At 40.0% G+C, this 18,271-nt stretch overlaps 1 protein-coding gene across 3 annotated transcripts in view; it reads left to right on the top strand.

Moving 5' to 3' along the window:
• Positions 1-17,313, top strand: part of ckap5 (cytoskeleton associated protein 5) — a 36,062-nt gene extending 18,749 nt beyond the window's left edge. The window contains exons 25-44 of one of the 3 annotated variants that reach the window (XM_053319141.1): positions 89-215; positions 1,221-1,306; positions 2,395-2,505; positions 3,675-3,797; positions 5,153-5,302; positions 5,420-5,623; positions 5,704-5,839; positions 6,399-6,592; positions 6,701-6,873; positions 10,755-10,928; positions 11,031-11,151; positions 12,630-12,809; positions 12,923-13,110; positions 13,405-13,480; positions 14,429-14,617; positions 14,731-14,868; positions 15,059-15,142; positions 15,285-15,444; positions 15,606-15,727; positions 17,019-17,313. In XM_053319141.1, the coding sequence (XP_053175116.1) occupies positions 89-215; positions 1,221-1,306; positions 2,395-2,505; positions 3,675-3,797; positions 5,153-5,302; positions 5,420-5,623; positions 5,704-5,839; positions 6,399-6,592; positions 6,701-6,873; positions 10,755-10,928; positions 11,031-11,151; positions 12,630-12,809; positions 12,923-13,110; positions 13,405-13,480; positions 14,429-14,617; positions 14,731-14,868; positions 15,059-15,142; positions 15,285-15,444; positions 15,606-15,727; positions 17,019-17,282 (3,000 nt within the window). In that variant the 3' untranslated portion in view covers positions 17,283-17,313. The remainder of the gene's footprint in view (positions 1-88; positions 216-1,220; positions 1,307-2,394; positions 2,506-3,674; positions 3,798-5,152; positions 5,303-5,419; positions 5,624-5,703; positions 5,840-6,398; positions 6,593-6,700; positions 6,874-10,754; positions 10,929-11,030; positions 11,152-12,629; positions 12,810-12,922; positions 13,111-13,404; positions 13,481-14,428; positions 14,618-14,730; positions 14,869-15,058; positions 15,143-15,284; positions 15,445-15,605; positions 15,728-17,018) is intronic. The other 2 variants (XM_053319142.1, XM_053319143.1) reach the window with 2 other exon arrangements.
• The last annotated feature ends 958 nt before the right edge of the window (positions 17,314-18,271 follow it).

Genomic DNA, 18,271 nt, shown 5'->3' on the forward strand with positions numbered 1-18,271 from the left:
ACATGTGACACTCTCAGTGTACTGTTTCATATATTTAACTGTGCCTGATAGCTGACAGCTGAACCTCTCTCTCCTCGTCCCCCCCCAGCCTGCCTCTAAGGACCAGGTGGTAGCCATGTTGGAAAAAGCCAGAGCAGTGATGCCAGCTAAACCTGCTGCTCCTGCCAAAGCTGGAGGAGGAAAAGGCTCCGCAGAGCCAAGCAGAGCTGCCTCAGGTCTGTGTCACATCACAACGATTATGTTTGGATTGATCACAAACACAGTTTCACCTCACATGGCTGCTTCTCTGTGCCGTCAAATCCAGATGAGGTCATCAATATTATTTTAGACATTTAGAAAAAATCTCCAGTAACAAAGTAGCAACAGCTGACAGCTGGTCTAGTTTGGTAGATTAAGAAATACAGGAAATGTGGAGAGAGAAAAACAAGCACACTCATTCTTTTTTTCTTTTCTTTCTTTTTTTTTTTTTTTTACATTCTGTAGTTTAAATGTTAATCAAGAAGAGGGATGTTTCACTATATTTTGATGTTATTTGACCCCAAGAAATATTAGGTATTGATTACCTAAATTTAAAAGCAAGACATGGGAAACAATGGACTCTATTTGTTACCTTTTTAAATTAAATTTTGGCACTCATCAGCTTTCTTCTTGCAATTTATTTTCTTAAAATGTCTTAAACCAGCAATCAGGTGTCCATCAATCAATCTTTATTTGTATAGCGCCAAATCACAACAAAGTTATCATAAAGCACTTTACACATACAGCAGGTTCTAAACCAAACTCTTCAGGTTTTAACTTTAAAGAGACCCAACATTCCCACATGAGCAACAGTGTCCATATGAAGTTTTCCTCTCTGTAATCATTCCTCCTGTTCATACTGAATATTAAAAGATCTCCTTCAAATATGCTTTCAATGGAAGTGATGGAGGACTAAATCCACAGTGTGTCCACACAGTCATTTAAAAATAGAGGATCAGCTTCTATTGAGCTTCAGCAGTCTGAGTCATAATAAGTGGATATCTGAAATATTTACAGTCCCAGTCACTCATTTTTATAGTCTGGATAATGAGTGGAGTTCTCCTTGAAGTCCAACTGATTACCAGCTGTGTTCCTCAGAACAGAGAATCAGTCTGCATGTGCTCTTTGATAGATCTTTCTAAAAATCCCAACAGTCTGCTGAGATATATTCACATCATTTGATAAGTTCCTCTCCTTTGCAGCCTCCAGGTCTCAGCCAGCCAATGAGGACTTCCCTGACAGTAAACCTGAAGCTAAGAAAGTGAGAGGAGGAGGAGCCGCTAAGAAGGTGTGTGTGTGTGTGTGTGTGTGTGTGTGTGTTACAAAGTAACTTACTGTAAATTCTCAAATAATTGCTGAGTCTTAAAGTAGCTGTGGCTGACATAAACAAAGGCAGCCTGTTAATAAAATACTATAGAATATATATAAAATACCATCAGCACAGCAAGAGAGTCCTGACAGACTCACCACTCTGAGACAAACTCAACAGTTGATGCCTCCTGGTAGGTTTTCAATGTGAGGCAGTTAACCCTTACTTACTGTTCAGGGTCAAATTTGACCTGTTTTGACCTAAAATTACCTGGATTTTGATGACTTCCCCTAATGTGACCCAGAACATACATGAAAGGACTTTAAAAAAATGTGTTCATTCTTTCCATTCAATATAATTCATTGAAATAGTTTTGTCCTCATGTTTGTTTTTATGTGACATTGGCCAAACTAGAAAATAAAGTCTTTCTCCTCTCTGAAAGCTCAATTAAGGATTAATCATGTTTATTTATGACTGATGAGGTCTTAATGAATGAGCTGTAGTTCAGAAGTTGTTATAGAGACTAAATATGAGGAAATACTGTGACTGTGGGTCAGAATATGAACAGTATGTGAGGGTTAAATGTCTAGCTGGAAAGTGACGGAATCTACCTTTTTTTTTTTTTTAAAAAGAGTAGCTGGGAGGCTATTACAGTGAAACAAACTCAGTGCCATAGAGGTTAAACAAGGAGTTTGTAATTATTGTTGCAAATAGGATAATGATAACATATTAATAAAACTTGCTTCTAATAACTGTCAGTTCTCTCTGCAGGTCAGGTAAATAAAAGCTATAGCCACCATTGTTTTCTAACTGTTTGTGCAACTGAATAAATATGAGAGATTCAGTGCAGGTTTCCATTTTTAGACTGTCATGAGAAGAGTATTTATTCACACATCACCATTTGTATTTGACTCTATCAGTCCTGTCAGTTGTGCGCATCAGTCATTCACATTTATTACAATTCATATTTATTTTCTATTTTTGTCTGTGTACTTCATTTAATTTTCATCTGTCATTCCTTTCGACTGTGAAGTGTGAACATGATGTGGTTTTTCTTATTCGCTCAGCTCCCCTCTCCTCAAGAAGAACCCACCCCTCCCCCTCCCTCCAAGGACAAGGACAGTAATGCTAGTAAAAAGCCCCCCGGCAAAGGGAAGGCTGCTGCTGGCAGTCAACAGGTAGATTGTGGAACGGGTGTCCCGCTGTTGAAACTCTAGAGTTTCCTCACAGGACACTTGTTAGCCCCGACAGATCTTAACCTTCCGCCCAGTTTTTCTCCTCCTCTTCCTCGGCCCAGTCTCGGCCCAGTCTCCGTCTCTCGAATGAATTACTAATACCGGCACTGTGAATCTCCAGCTGTATCATCAAATTCACACGGACTCACATGTGTTAGGTGGAGTCACATCAGCGCGAATAAGACGTCTGTTTTTAAAGACCGTGTAAAGTGAATTCAGGCTAGGCTTCACAAACTGTGTTTCAAGATTTCTGTGTTAGCATAAACCCGCCCCTGCTGCTGTAGAGGTATAAATACATTCAGCACACACACTACTACTACAGACTACAGTCTACAGTTAGCCAGTTAGCTGAGTTAGCCGCCGAGCTAGCAGCTGAGTTAGCCGCCGAGCTAGCAGCTGAGTTAGCAGCAGAGAGCTCTCAGATGTAGCGTCCATGTTTCTGGTAGAGGTGGTGACTTTGATTGACAGGTGACACTTGGTAGGGGCGGGGTTTCAGCGGACTCGGTGGGCACTCCCACAGCGTTTGGCTGATTTTTTTAAAGTCTAATTTCATATATTTGGCGATTTAAAAAAAAAAAAAAAAAAATTAATCATTTAAATTTGGCAGGGTGGTTAACAACACACTTTTCTGTTGTATGTCAAACTCAAAACACATATTTATTCTTACTTTACACGGACTTTAAGCTTTTTAACAAGTAACAACATGCTGACTTAGGATGAACTAAAGAGCACATGTGCATGCTCACAGAGATGTAGGGTCACGTAAAGGTTCCAGGTCACTCCACTGCATGAGTGTGGTTTTTTTTTTGGATGTGTTTTTGCATGTTTTGAAATAATATCACATTAATGTTCCTGCACTGTTTATATGTGTTTAACCTCACTGAGATCTTTTCAGAATAATGGCGCCGTATCTCCTGTTTCTATTCTTACTGTCTGTCACCGTCCAAAACAAACACACACACACACACACACACACTGTTAACCTACACTAACACTTGCTTATTTCATGTTACGATTATAATATGTACTCAGCCAATGAAAAAACATACACATACACAGTGTTTCACTCTCTCCTACTTGGTCTCACATTGTGATGTTGGTTCTTCTCTCAGGGTGCAGCTGCTAAGAAGCCCACAGCTAAAGGCGTGAAGGATGATGAAGATAGGTCTGGGCCAATCTTCGTCCTCATCCCCAACGCTAAGGAGCAGAGGATCAAAGAGGAGAAGCAGCTGAAGGTAACTGCCTGGCTTCATAACATTTTGACTGATTTTCATTTGGTCTATCAATCGATCAATTAAGCTTTATTTATATAGCGTTAAAACACAAAAGTCATCTCAAGGCAGTGTACACATAGAGCAGATCTAGACCGTACTCTTTAATGTAATTTCTATATTATTAATAGAGCATGATTGCTATATGAGCAAGTTGATATTATCGGTTGGTATTGGCCTATCACAGATATATCGGTATCAACCTATATGTTGTCCAAAATGCACAGATATATTTATTTTTAAACTTTATGTAGGCAGCATTTTCTGTGTGTTTGATGCTTTTTCTTAACTCAAGTTTTATACTTGCATAATTCATAAGTTAATATGAATAATTTTTTAAAGTGTAGTTATTTATACTTATTACATTTAAGTGAAGTTGCACTGATGTCGAGTTTATAGTATGTGCACCAGTCAAAAGTTTGGACACACTTTCTCATTGATGTGAATGGGAAAGTATGTCCAAACTTTTGACTGGTACTGTCTATATTTAGTGTTCATATGAGATTATCAGCCAATACAGTATCAGATTTTTTCCCCCCTCCCAAATATCTGTATTGGCATCGGCTCCAAAAATCCATTATCAGTCGGGTCTTAGTTTTTAATCACTGTATAGCAGGGCTGGAATCTCTTCCTAAACTTGAGTTCATTTACTATTTTAATCAAAGACATGCACCATCTACAGGGCTGTCATCACACACAGCTATTGACCATGTGCTTCAACTAAGTAGAACACAAGTATCCACTTTAATAATCAGTTTGAGCACAGATGGAGCAGAAAGCCTCTGCACACTCATCCACATGCTGCTGCTCTGTGTGTGTCTTGATCAAACCTAGAGAATCTGCACACTTTTCTCTTCACTCAGTTTACCTTATGTTGACAAGGTTATGAGAGTTGAAGCAGTCGACACAGCTATTTCCAGTCGGTCTCTCTCGCCACTGTTTAAATTTAGATTGTCACATCAAATTGACTAGTATTAACCTTTTTGTGCATGTTGTAATAACTAGATTTGATCAATTTAATTTTACCATACTTGCACTAGGTCTGAGCACTATGCATTTTAATACATCTACAATACATTGATATATACAATGTTGTGTAATACAGTCATATCACGTAAATATTAAGTTTTAGATGAAAACATGATGCAGCTGTACATCATGTCATCTACATCAGTTGGTTTCATTGACCCGTTTGCTGCCATTGTATTTCAGCTGTGGACTGCCTTCTTACTGAAGCTGTTTGACACCAAACTGAGCAGAAATGCTGCTTGAAACGAGCTTGAGTTTGATTGTCCTCTCTCTTTTCCTCTTTTACGTAGATCTTGAAGTGGAACTTCACCACCCCACGAGACGAATATGTGGAGCAGCTGAAAACTCAGATGTCCACCTGCTTTGCCAAGTGGCTCCAGGACGAGCTCTTCCACTTTGACTTCCAGAGACATGTTAAAGCTATCGGAGTCATGATGGAGGTACGAACTACTGTCTGTGTGTTCTTTTGAAAGATGACTCATTATCTTCTCATTTCTGCAACCCTAACCCTTTTTTTTTTTTTTTTAATGACCTGTGTCTGTGTTTGTACTTGACAGAGGTTAGAGAGCGAGAGCGACGCCACCATCAGCTGTCTGGATCTGATCATGAAGTGGTTCACCCTGCGATTCTTCGACACCAACACCACAGTCCTGATGAAGGTGCTGGAGTATCTGAAGCTGCTGTTCGCCATGCTCAACAGAGAGAACTACCACCTCACTGAATACGAGGCCAACTCCTTCGTCCCTTACCTCATACTGAAGGTCCGCACGCGTCACGCTCACACTCAGAATGACACACACACATCTGTAAAGCTTTTCACACTATGTTTTCTTTCTTTTAGGTCGGAGAGTCAAAGGATGTAGTTCGTAAAGATGTTCGAGCCATTCTGACCATGCTGTGTAAAGTTTACCCAGCATCCAAGGTCTTCCCTTTCCTCATGGATGGAACCAAGTCCAAGAACTCCAAACAAAGAGCTGGTAAGTCTCTACCAGAGACTGTATAGAAGAAATGGACGCAACATCCATGATGTCATCCATTGGTTTGTGGACTGCTGCTCGGAAACCAATAGTTTCAAATCTAGGCAGCGCCATCTTGAAAATTTCAGGTGCATGCTGGGTAAAATAAAATCACGGATTCTACTTATATGGGACGCATGAGGCAGGGCCATGGGCAGAGCTTTATCATCAAATATAATAAATAAAATCGGGGAGGGCAAAATTTCACAAATGAACTTCATACTGCATTGAAGAAGGCTTTAAACTAGCGATTGAGACCATAAACACATTTTGAAAAAGTTTACTGAGGTTAGAAATCAAGTGAGAAGTTGGTGAATTCTCCATTGACTTGTATAGAGACGGTCGCCCCCTGGTGGCCTTTTTTTTTTGCTAGAATGCAGTTCTAAGTTACTTCCGTGTTGGCTTCATTTCAGAGGACCGGAACTCCCCACCTGGTCTCTACAGAAGAATAGTTGCACCAAACTCTGTGAAAAAGGACTGGAAGCGAACTCTTCTAACATTCTTTCTTTATCCGTCTCAGAATGTCTGGAGGAGTTGGGTTGTTTGATAGAAAGCTACGGGATGAATGTATGCCAGCCCACTCCAGCTAAGTGTCTGAAGGAGATCGCTGTCCACATCGGAGACAGAGACACATCAGTCCGTAATGCCGCCCTGAACACCGTGGTGGCCGTCTACAACGTCTGCGGAGAACAAGTCTACAAACTAATAGGAAATGTAAGATTGATGATTACAATGCAGGATGTCATAAAACTCACTTTGTACACTTTTTTTTTTTTTTTTTTTTTTTTTTACATAACCCTTTCCCTCCCTTGTCCTCTCCAGCTGTCAGAGAAAGACATGAGCATGCTGGAGGAGAGGATCAAACGCTCGGCTAAGAAGGCACCCGCACCTCCGGCCAAGCAGACCACAGCAGAGAGAACTCAGAGGGAGCACCCGACCAACCCCAATGCCACATTCCTCCGCAAGCCTGCGCAGGAAGACCCCAACAAACTCAAGTAGGTCACCTCTGAGAAACAGCGGCTCTGCAGGGAGAAGTGAAATTCAGTCTAGGCACCTCAAATAAGAAACCCCTGAGGACGCACATAGAAATGCAGCTCTGCTGCACTTGCATGGAATTATACTCAAGTCTGTTTTTGTCTTTTGATGTGTCCACCATGACATAAGACGACAGAAGAGGATAAACAATGAGAAATTAGTCACTGTCTAATAAAAGTACTTTAAAGCAGCAAAATGATCATTTCTAAAATCACTAAAAATAAGGTGGATAGTCTATTCAAATGATCAGACATATATAAACTGTTTTTAAAATGTCAAATGCACGATCATACAGAAGTCTTAGAAACGTGTATGTTACCTCACAATTTCTTAAGTTGCCAGAGTAGGAGGAACAATCAAAAGACTCTTGTCTGAGGATCTCAGGCAGTGTTGTACAGAAGAGGATTATGGCCACTGTGAATTCTGACTTTTTTTCTCAGAAAGTCAGAATTCTGCAAGTCAGAACTCCCTTTTTTTTTCCACAGTGGCCCTTCCGTAGTGTTGAGTCTCACAGGCCACCAGCAGATCCATAATGTAGCTAGGAGTCTGACTTTGTAAGGCCATCTAAAACTAATAAAAATCAATGGAGAGAAGTGAGGATTGATGAAAGAAACTCTTTTTTTTTTTAATTAGTCAAGGCCCAAGCAGCTTACATTACAAACATTCTGAATCTCAAATATTACAAACCAGGTAGAGGCGGTGTAAATTGAAGCTATCTGTAATGTGATTTAGATACATAGCAGTTGATGGAAGATTGTAAAATAGTAGTTAAAAAAAAAAAAAAAAAGCTGTGTTTCCTGTTTGAAATAGTTAAATACACCACTTGTGCCTTCAGTATTACTCAGTGATTATAATATGTTTTAGTCTTGAAATAATAACACAACACTGGATTCAATCAACAAGCCTCTGAATTGAGTGAAAATGCAACTGATGGCTCATTCTTTGCTGGAGTAGAGAGCACTACTGTCTATAGTCAACTATCTGTCCCTATTCAAATAATGGAGTTACATCCCAAGCAGTCTTTATGAATGTACAGATGTTATAAACAATAGTTGCAAACAGTAAAAGAGTAAATATGCAAGAGGTAAAGATAATGGGTATTGTGAAAAATAAAAGTAGGAAACCTCATGAAATCAGTGTTAATTAGCATTTGGAGCTCAATGTGTTGGATGTCCCAAAATCCCAAATGAGTGACTTCAGGGTGACATCTCTAACTGTCTATCATGAGCATGTTTTTCATTCTATCAGCCAGCCACCTCTTCAGTCATCTCAGCCTACAAGCTGTGGATTAACTGCTGTCATTTGACTGTAGTGGAATGTCACATCAATCTTGTGTTTGTTTTTCTGCTCTTTACTAATCTGTCCTTCCTCTCGTCCTGTTATTACTCAGTCATTGCATGTTGGGTTGCTCTCACACATCCAGAGAATTGGCACATTCAAATTCTCTCATGAGCTGGGTCTGTGAAAGCAACCTGTGTGTTTTGTCTTTGGCTGGCTGATGGGCTGCCTGCCCGTCTCTTAACCCTTCATCTTTCTTCCTGTGTGATTCTTTCCTCCTGTTTCTGCTCTGCCTGCCTTCCTCTTCGGAGCAGGATAATGTATCGCACGTATAGAATGTGAGTACCTCCTCCTCCTCCTCCTTCCCTCTCTTCTGTTTCCATCGGAACAACTTTCTCTGAATGTGATCTACTACTAATCATCCTTAACATCAATGAACATATTGTGATATTTGAGTTTTAGTCGTGTTTCTTTACATGGTGGAGAATAAGAGTCTATTCTTATTCCCTGCTCTGAAGCACCAGACTAAAGTTCAAAATGTCCCACCGTCACTTTAAAATATCTCATTCTTACTGCCTCCTCCGCCCTCTTCCTCCTGTATATGTTGTGTAAATGAATTGTCCTTTACTTACTCTTATTCAGCTCTGCCAGCTACAAAAAGTATATGGATTAAATATCCTCAAAAAGTCAAGTAGAAAACCGGTTAATATTATGGGCTGCTGATGCCTATTTTCATTTTTTCCATTCCAGTTCTCATAGTTTTGGTTGATCATGATGTTTTGGAACGTATCCTTGGAAAAATAGATGAATTATATATATATATATATATATATATATATATATATATATATATATATATATATATATATATATATATATATATATATATATATATATATATATATATATATATATATATATATATATATATATATATATATATATATATATATATATATATATATATATATATATATATATATATATATATATATATATATATATATATATATATATATATATATATATATATATATATATATATATGGTTTCTGATTGGTTAAACGTACACCATGGCTGCTTCAGGCATGAAACAAAAACACTTTAGTATTGATATTAGAATGAGGGGGAGACATTTCTTGTAAGACTTTGCTGTAAAGTTTGGTGAGTCATTTTCAGACAGTGAATGAGGGAGAGGGAGCTGCAGTAGAGAGAACAAAGCAAAAGGAGATAAAACTGAATTTTCTGATAGATTCATGGTGCTTATGTTCTGAAGCATAAAATAAATAGGCATCAAACACTCAATAGATGTATCTACTGTGGAGACTGTTGTCCTTTTCATTCCTTCATCACATCAGTCATCAAACATCAGTCACACAACAGTTAATACAAAGAACATTATTGTTTCCTCAAGTCTGAAAACTGCTGTTCAAATGTCACTTTTGTTTTTTTTATTCTGCCGTCCATCTTATTAATATGATCTACACGATTCCTGAGAGTGCAAACTGGAACGCACACCACAGACATTAGGATGCTAGTTTTGGTAGAAAGTGTGAGTGTGAGTGTGTGTGTGTGTAAAGGTAGCGGAAGGTCGGAGGTGACGGCAAAGAGAAGAAATGAGATGCAGTGTTTCTTGGTGTAATGTGAGTGTTAGTAGTACACAGTATAGTATACACATTAGGTTTAAGAGCTGAGTCTCATTATCATGTGGTTAGATTGTATTGTGGACTGTGGTTGTAAAGGCTTTATTTGGGCTCTACATAGACTGTGTGTTGCATTAGGAGACATTTTGAAGTTTTGTTTTCCATCACAAGACAGAACATGTCACATTTTAAATAGAACCAGTGAACAATATGCACAGGCATCAGCAGTTTGGAGTGATTGTATATCACTTCATATATCTAATCTACTCAGTAAATGTACTACTTACTTGTGGAAATGGCTTATGTCAGTTAGTTTAGTCATTAGGTGTAAATGTGCATCTTTAGAGGTAATAATGGTGATTATTAATCATTAATGTGGCCAACAATCTTTTAAAGAGAATGTTTGTTCTTTATTCCAGTTGTCAAGGTCTGTTTTCTGTGTATTTACCTCTTTTCAAAGGATTCACTTCATGTTGGTTTTAGATCAGTGCTGATGAGCTCCAGTCCTGACACACTATTCACACATTTAAGGTTCTCCTAAACAGACAACATCAGACTCAAAGCAGGGATGTACAGGAGGATAAACCTACTAACCCAGCTCTTCATCTAAATGTTTTACTGTTTCAAAGTTACTACTTAATGGGCATAAATATAAAAACAAATAAATGCATAATGATGTGTGTTAGAGGTGAAAAACATAAATTATGCTTTTTGGGATCCTTTTTATTGACCTCCTCGCTCTGAATATATTCACTTTGACAGTCTGTGGATTTATCTGCAAAGTAATATAAGTAAAAGCTTGTGTCAGTCAGGAGTGGAGCTCAAAGGCACTGATTGATCATACATAGACTAATTCTACTGTCCTCTCCATTCTTCTCCATCTCCAACCATCTCTCCTCCGAATCCCTGTGTCCATCCAGCCAAGCCCGTCAGAACGCCCAGCACAGCGAGTCCTCCCACCCATCCATCCCCAAGGAGTTCCAGTTAGACCTGGACATGATCGAGATGGACCAGAGCAGAGTGTGTGAGCTGCCAGACCTCGTCCAACACAAGCTGGATGAGCTGCTGGAGCCCATCATGATCCCCGAACCCAAGTATGTCAGACAGGCTGAAGCAGTGGATCATGGGAGAGAGGAAGGTTTAGAGCGATATGATGTTGTGATTAATGATGGATGCTGTGTTTTATCTTTTTAAAGGATGAGAGCTGTCTCGCCTCACTTTGATGACCTCCACAACAGCACAGCCTCCACCATCAACTTTGTCATCTCTCAGGTGGCGAGTGGTGACATCAACACCAGCATACAGGCACTGGCACAGGTATAATGCATGCAGACACACACACACACACCATTTATGTATCTACAACTCTCACATGTTGAAAAATGAAATGCAGATGTGAATATACAGTCAAGCCCGAAATTATTCATACCCCTTTTGGACATGCCACGTTTTGTTCAAATGTAAATAAAAGCTGACTGAAATATTTTTTTTACCACAATGATGCCTTTTGTACATCGTCTTTTTATCTTCTTGGAGAAGTTTAAGTCAAAATTTGCCAGGGGTATGAATAATTTCGGGCTTGACTGTACTTATAAACCTGCATAGTCTACATATACATACAAGTATACACACTGTACGCACAAATCGACAAACATCAAACACTATCATACTATATGTACTTTATACTGTACACAAACATCTGGACAAACACTATATGTACTTTATACTGTACACAAACATCTGGACAAACACTATGTACTTTATACTGTACACAAACATATGTACTTTATACTGTACACAAACATCTGGACAAACACTATATGTACTGTATACTATACACAAACACTATGTACTTTATACTGTACACAAACATCTGGACAAACACTATGTACTTTGATGAGCTGTACACAGATGTTTGTGTACAGACACAAACATCTGGACAAACACTATGTACTTTATACTGTACACAAACATCTGGACAAACACTATATGTACTGTATACTGTACACAAACATCTGGACAAACACTATGTACTTTATACTGTACACAAACATCTGGACAAACACTATGTACTTTATACTGTACACAAACATCTGGACAAACACTATGTACTTTATACTGTACACAAACATCTGGACAAACACTATGTACTGTATACTGTACACAAACATCTGGACAAACACTATGTACTGCTGTTTTTTTGGACATTTTTCATCAGTAATGTCCACAGACTTTATAAAAAAATGACACTGACATTTCAGATGAAGGGACATTTTTAAAGGGGATTACCACACAGTATCATCTTTGGCTCCTGGCACCAGTAACTGTCATTGTGGAACCTAAACATCTGCATCTTACTGTGATTGGCTGAATTGATAAATGAGAAGAGAGAGAGAGAGTACTTTATTAATCCCAAATGGACTGACACATCACTTTGATCCCGCCATATTTCTCTTTTGGTCGTCACCATGGCAATACGCGTCCATGAATTTGGCAGGGTGGAGCATCTGAGGGAGCAGGAAGGGAGGGCTGTATTTACTTTGGTGTTTTGTCCATTTTTCTCCAGAATGACTGACTCTAACTGCTCTCCTTGGAAAATATCACACCAAACAAAAGAAATACGACATTAATAATTCCTTACATGTCCACAAATACACATAACTCTAGAAACACAAGAGAAAAGGTGTCATATGTCGACAGTCTTCTCATCAATCCTTTTTTATTTTTAAATTCTTGTGCCGTCCTGCCACAGCGAAATGTTCCCTGCTATAAGACATGTGTCTTGTCCCCCACAGATTGATGAAGTGTTGCGTCAGGAAGACAAAGCAGAGGTCATGTCAGGTCATATCGACCAGTTCCTCATCGCCACCTTCATGCAGCTGAGGCTCCTCTACAACACACACATGGCTGACGACCGGCTGGACAAGAGGGACATCTTTAAACTGTACAGCTGCATCATAGGAAACATGCTGTCTGTGAGTCACACACACTCACACACTCACCTGATCTGTCTGTAGCCTGTTGATTCTTACTGAGGATGAGGAGATGCTAATGTCTTAACAAGCTCTTCTGTCCTGGGTGTCACCAGCTGTTCTCTATGGAGCCTCTGGCCAGAGAAGCATCTATGGGTGTGTTAAAGGACCTGATGCACGGTCTGATCACACTGCTACTGGACCCCAGAGTGGAGGACATAGAAGAGGGACAGCAGCTCATCAGATCTGTCAACCTGCTGGTAATTAAAGTCATGGAAAGGTCTGACCAGACCAACATACTCAGGTGAGCACCGCCAGATTTGACCAAATGGATCCCATCAAAATAAAAATAACACAAATTGTTCAGGAGCAGAGAATAATGCATCATATTCTAAAACCCCAACATTTATTTATTTATGTAACACTGTTGGACATTTTTAAATAACCCTGACTTCATGATCAGAGTCCAGAAAGAGCTGTTTAATCCTAATGATATGTTCTGTAAATATAAAGCTACGTAATACTAATTAAGTTATATTTAATAAGACTCACAGCATCAGGGTTTGTGTTTTATTTTGTTGACTTCCTGTCTCTGCAGTGCTCTGCTGGTTTTGCTTCAGGAGAGTTTAGTCACAACAGCTGGGTCTCCCATGTTACCTGAACTAGTCATGAAGGTGAGTCCTGTCACAGCTGAGGACACATACTGAGGTTCATTAACCAATGTCGTTATTAACTGTGCTTTAAAAGTAACAGTGTTTCTATTCTCAAAATACATACATTATGATAATATACAGCAGCAAGTGGATAGTAAAACTAGAAAGAGCATCAACAAAAAATAAGTAAGTACACAAGCAATAAAAACAATTGTAGTGAGAAAAAAAAAGTTACTTATGAACATTGTTAATTGTAAGTGAAACGTTTCCATTTAATTCTCTACCAGTTCAAAGTAGCAGTGAGTTAAGAGATGAGCTTTCAGTGCAATGTTAACCAACAGCAATAAAGCAGGAAAAGGAGCATTACACCATTTATTAAGGAACACTCCCCAAAACATCATTTAATCCCTGCAAAAAGGGTTCAGTGTGGTCATTTCCATCCTGCTGCTTCCTCTTCTCTGTGTTGAGTAAACACTGGTACGGAAGGTAGAATGGCAGCTGTAAAAGATTACATATCATTTGATTAATAACACCTCTATACAAGATGTTATCAATTTCTTGCATTGTTTTTTATTATAATAGACAAGATTTTTTCAACTCGCATGAAAAATTAGATTACATAAGTAATATTTTACCACATGGCATCAATAAAATTAATAATCTTATAATAATAAGAAGAAGAAACTGTGAAAAGCCTACATATGTGAGGGGAAAATTACAATAAAACCTCTTTATTAAAAATGCTCATGTGACTTTTATCCATCTGTAATATGAAATAAATGTATGAAAGATAATTGTGAAACTGTGACTATAATTTTACCGTTATCTAGGTATAAACTATACTATAGTCATTACATCCATATATCACATAGGAAACTTAATGTGAAGTGTTGTGATCAGACCACAGGGTTGGTAATAGCAGGATGTGTGTGGTTGTGTGTGTGTGTGTGTGTGTGTGTGTGTGTTCAGTGTCTGTGGAGGATGATCCGCTTCCTCCCAGAGACCATCAACAACATCAATCTGGACCGGATCTTACTGGACGTCCACAACTTCATGAAGGTTTTCCCCAAAGAGAAACTCAAGCAGCTCAAGAGTGACGTCCCACACAGAACCCTGAAGACCCTGTTACACACACTGTGCAAGCTCACCGGGGCCAAGGTAACACACACACACACACACACACACACACACACACACAGGAGTTAATAGTACTATATAGCATTATAGTATAATTTACTCATCTTTTACTGTCTTCATGTATTGATGCACAGATCCTGGATCACCTGTCAATGATAGAGAATCGTAATGAGTCAGAGTTGGAGGCTCATCTGAGGCGAGTGGTCAAACACTCTGGAAACCTGTCTGGATACAAATCTGACAGAGGCAACGAGAAGACTGGTCTGCGCACGGTGAGCACACACACACACACACACACACACACACACACACACACACACACACACACACACACACATACATAATAAATACACAACAATACACACCTCAAGTCAAGAAAAGGTCAGAAATATTCAAATGTATTCAGTAGGTTTTGTAGATATGAAAAGAGTGTTTGTGTGTGTGTTGTGTTTTCGTTCTCAGGAGGATCGCATGTCAAAGGCAAAGGTCAGTGATATCCTGACTGAAATCTTCAAGAAGATCGGCTCCAAAGAGAACACGAAAGAGGTCACTGCAGCTCCATTCTTCCAATCCTCCTTACTTCACTAGTTGTTGCATTTGAAAGTTTGTTTGACTTTTTTAAACTCTACAGACAGCTGGAAAACATCACAATGTCGTATTAATGTGTGTGTAATCTCTCTCTCTCCAGGGTTTGACAGAGCTGTACGAGTACAAGCAGAAGTACTCAGATGTAGATTTGGAGCCTTTCCTCAAGAACACCTCCCAGTTCTTCCAGAGCTACGTGGAGCGAGGACTCCGTATGATCGAGTCTGACAGAGAGGGAAAAGCTCGCATCCAGACCTCAACAGGTAATAACCATCATCACTTCTGAGCTCAGGTGACCTATGATGACAGGACTGTGGGGGTAACGTGTGTGTGTGTGTGTGTGTGTGTGTGTGTGTGTGTGTGTGTGTGTGTGTGTGTGTGTGTGTGTGTGTGTGTGTGTGTGTGTGTGTGTGTGTGCATGCAGTGATCCCTCAGCACAGCGCTGACTCCAACCTGACCAGCAACAACGAAGAGCTGAAACCAGCCGTTTACTACGAGAGACTGAAGATCCTGAGACAGAGACAAGGCCTGGAAAACACCTCCAGAGTGAGTTCACACACTGACTTCACAGCTGTTACAACCAAACAACCAGATAGAAAATCAAGCTTTCACACATTTTCACCAAATTTTAAGCACCTTTTTAAAACTTGCCTTGATGGAAACATCTAATAGTTATTTATAATATACTGGTGTCATAAGCTCATTAGCAGCAGAGCCTCATAAATCCAGCTGTTTTGCTGGCTCACAGCTGGATCCAAATTGTAACCAGCTGTCTGATGATGAATGTATCAGTGAATTCATGATGCTCTTTAACCCTTACATACGGTTCAGGATCATATTTGACCCATTTTTACATTTGAGAGTTGTAAAAACACCCTATACATATTTCTTTTAGCTGGACTTTTCCTAAAATAGAAATTAAAATGCATCATTTTTGTGCAACTGATAACACATTTTTATATTATGTAAATGTTTGACCTGTTTTGATTAAATACTCATCATAATCTATGAAATGGACCATAAGATAGTGATTGTGAATCCATAATCTTTTTTTCTCTAAGATTAATTTCTGAATGTGAATTGGTGTAGAGACTAATTATGAGTCAGAATATGTGAATATTAAACAAAGCTTCAGCTGCAAAAAAACACAATAAAAATACGTAAAATATATCATAATAAAAATGAACAACACATAAAATGAGACGTACCTCTTTTTTAACCTTCATGTCGTCCTCCCGGGTCAAATTGACCCCGTCTGTTTTGACTGTTGCTCCTTTCCTCCCATCCTTCCTTCCGTCTGTCCTTCCTTCCCCCCTTCCTTTTTTCCTTCCTCCCTCCTTCTCTTTCGTTCCTTCCTCTCTCTTTCCTCCCTTCCCACGTCCCTCCTCCTTACTTCCTTCCTTCCTTTCCTTCCTCCCTTCCTCTGTCCTACCTTCCTCTTTTCCTTTCTCCCTCCCTCCTACCTTCCTTCTTCCTCCCTTCCTTCCTCCTTTCCTTCTTTCTTCCTCCATTCCTTCCTTCCCCCCTTCCTTCTTTCCTTCCTCCCTCCTTCTCTTTCATTTCTTCCTCTCTTTCCTCCCTTCCTTCTCTCCTCATTTCCTCCGTCCCTCCTTCTTTCCTTCCTTCCTTTCCTTCCTCCCTTCCTTCTTTCCTCTGTCCTTCCTTCCTCTTTTCGTTTCTCCCTCCCTCCTTTCCTTCCTTCTTCCTGCCGTCCTTCCTCCCTCCCTCCTTTCCTTTCTTCCTTCTTCCTCCCTCCTGTCCTTCCTTGACTCGAGGACAACAGGAGGGTTAAATATATTGTGTATTAATAACACACATCACTGTCCTCCCCCTGCAGCAGGGTCTGGGTGGAGGCGAGGACGAGCCCCAGCAGCGACCAGCCATCTCCTCCCTGCTGTCGTCCAAGCCGTCGGTGGCGTCCTCCACAGACATGCTCCACAGCAAGCTGTCCCAGCTCAAAGAGTCCAGAGAGCTGTACCAGCAGGAACACAACGTGCACTCCCACTCCCCCACCCACGGCCACACCCGCTCCGCCTCGCCCGCAGCCAACCTGGACGACCTGAAGAAACGTCTGGAGAGGATAAAGAGCAACAGGCAGTAGGAGTGCCGCCCCCAAAAACCCACCCGCCCCCCTCCTCCCATCCGCTACACACACACCTGTGGAGTTCAGCTGGTAGTTCAGAATCAACCCACAACCACAACCCCCACCTCCCCTCCTCTACCCCCCTACACCCCCTCCTCAATTTTAACTCACTCTGTGTTTCTATTCATGCTCTGGTAGATGAACCTCCACCCCCCCCCCTACCCTCACTCCTCACCCTTAAACCCGCCCTCTGTATCAACAAATCAGGTAGCAACTCAGATTTGAACCTGACTCCACCCACTGTGCCTGTATGTTATTAGAAATCAAACACACCCCTAACCTGATTGTAGTAATCTTGAACTTAAGGCTGTGACACACACACAAACACTGCATCCATGTGTTTTTAGCTCTCATTCAACCTTAAAAAAAACAATCAAAAAATAAATAAATAAAGTGTTTTGTTTTTTTTTTGGTTTGTTTGTTTCGCTCATCAGGACAAAAAAAGACGCAGAAGTTGAGTTTAGGTGTGTGTGTGTGTGTGTGTGTGTGTGTGTGCAGGATCACAGACTCACCTGTAGTTCTCTATCTGTACAGTTTCATCTTAACAACCTACTCCTCTCTCTCTGTGTATGTTCTCTTTCAGGGTGCTCCCCACCCACCCACCCAAACCTTCATCTCACTGTATAATAATAATCAAATAGTGGACTCCCTTTCCCTTTCTCTCTCTCTCTCTCTGTTTTGAAGTATCACAGCACAACATGTTTGTACATATTTAAAGGTTGTTAACCACTTTACTGTCGTGAGGCGCTTCTCTAACAGTGTTTGGATGGAAGAAACACTGCTGTACAGAGCTGGTGTAGCTGTGTAAATGCAGCCTGTGACTGCCTCCTTGTGGTTGAACACTATCATACACCTGCTTAGCATCAGTATTACAATTTCTTAATCCTGGACGTTAAAAAAAAACCCTCAAATGTTCTGACTGTAGTTTGGTGAAGACAAACAACTCT

Source organism: Scomber japonicus, chromosome 5 (genome assembly GCF_027409825.1).
Source record: "Scomber japonicus isolate fScoJap1 chromosome 5, fScoJap1.pri, whole genome shotgun sequence".
Taxonomy (NCBI): Eukaryota; Metazoa; Chordata; class Actinopteri; order Scombriformes; family Scombridae; genus Scomber; species Scomber japonicus.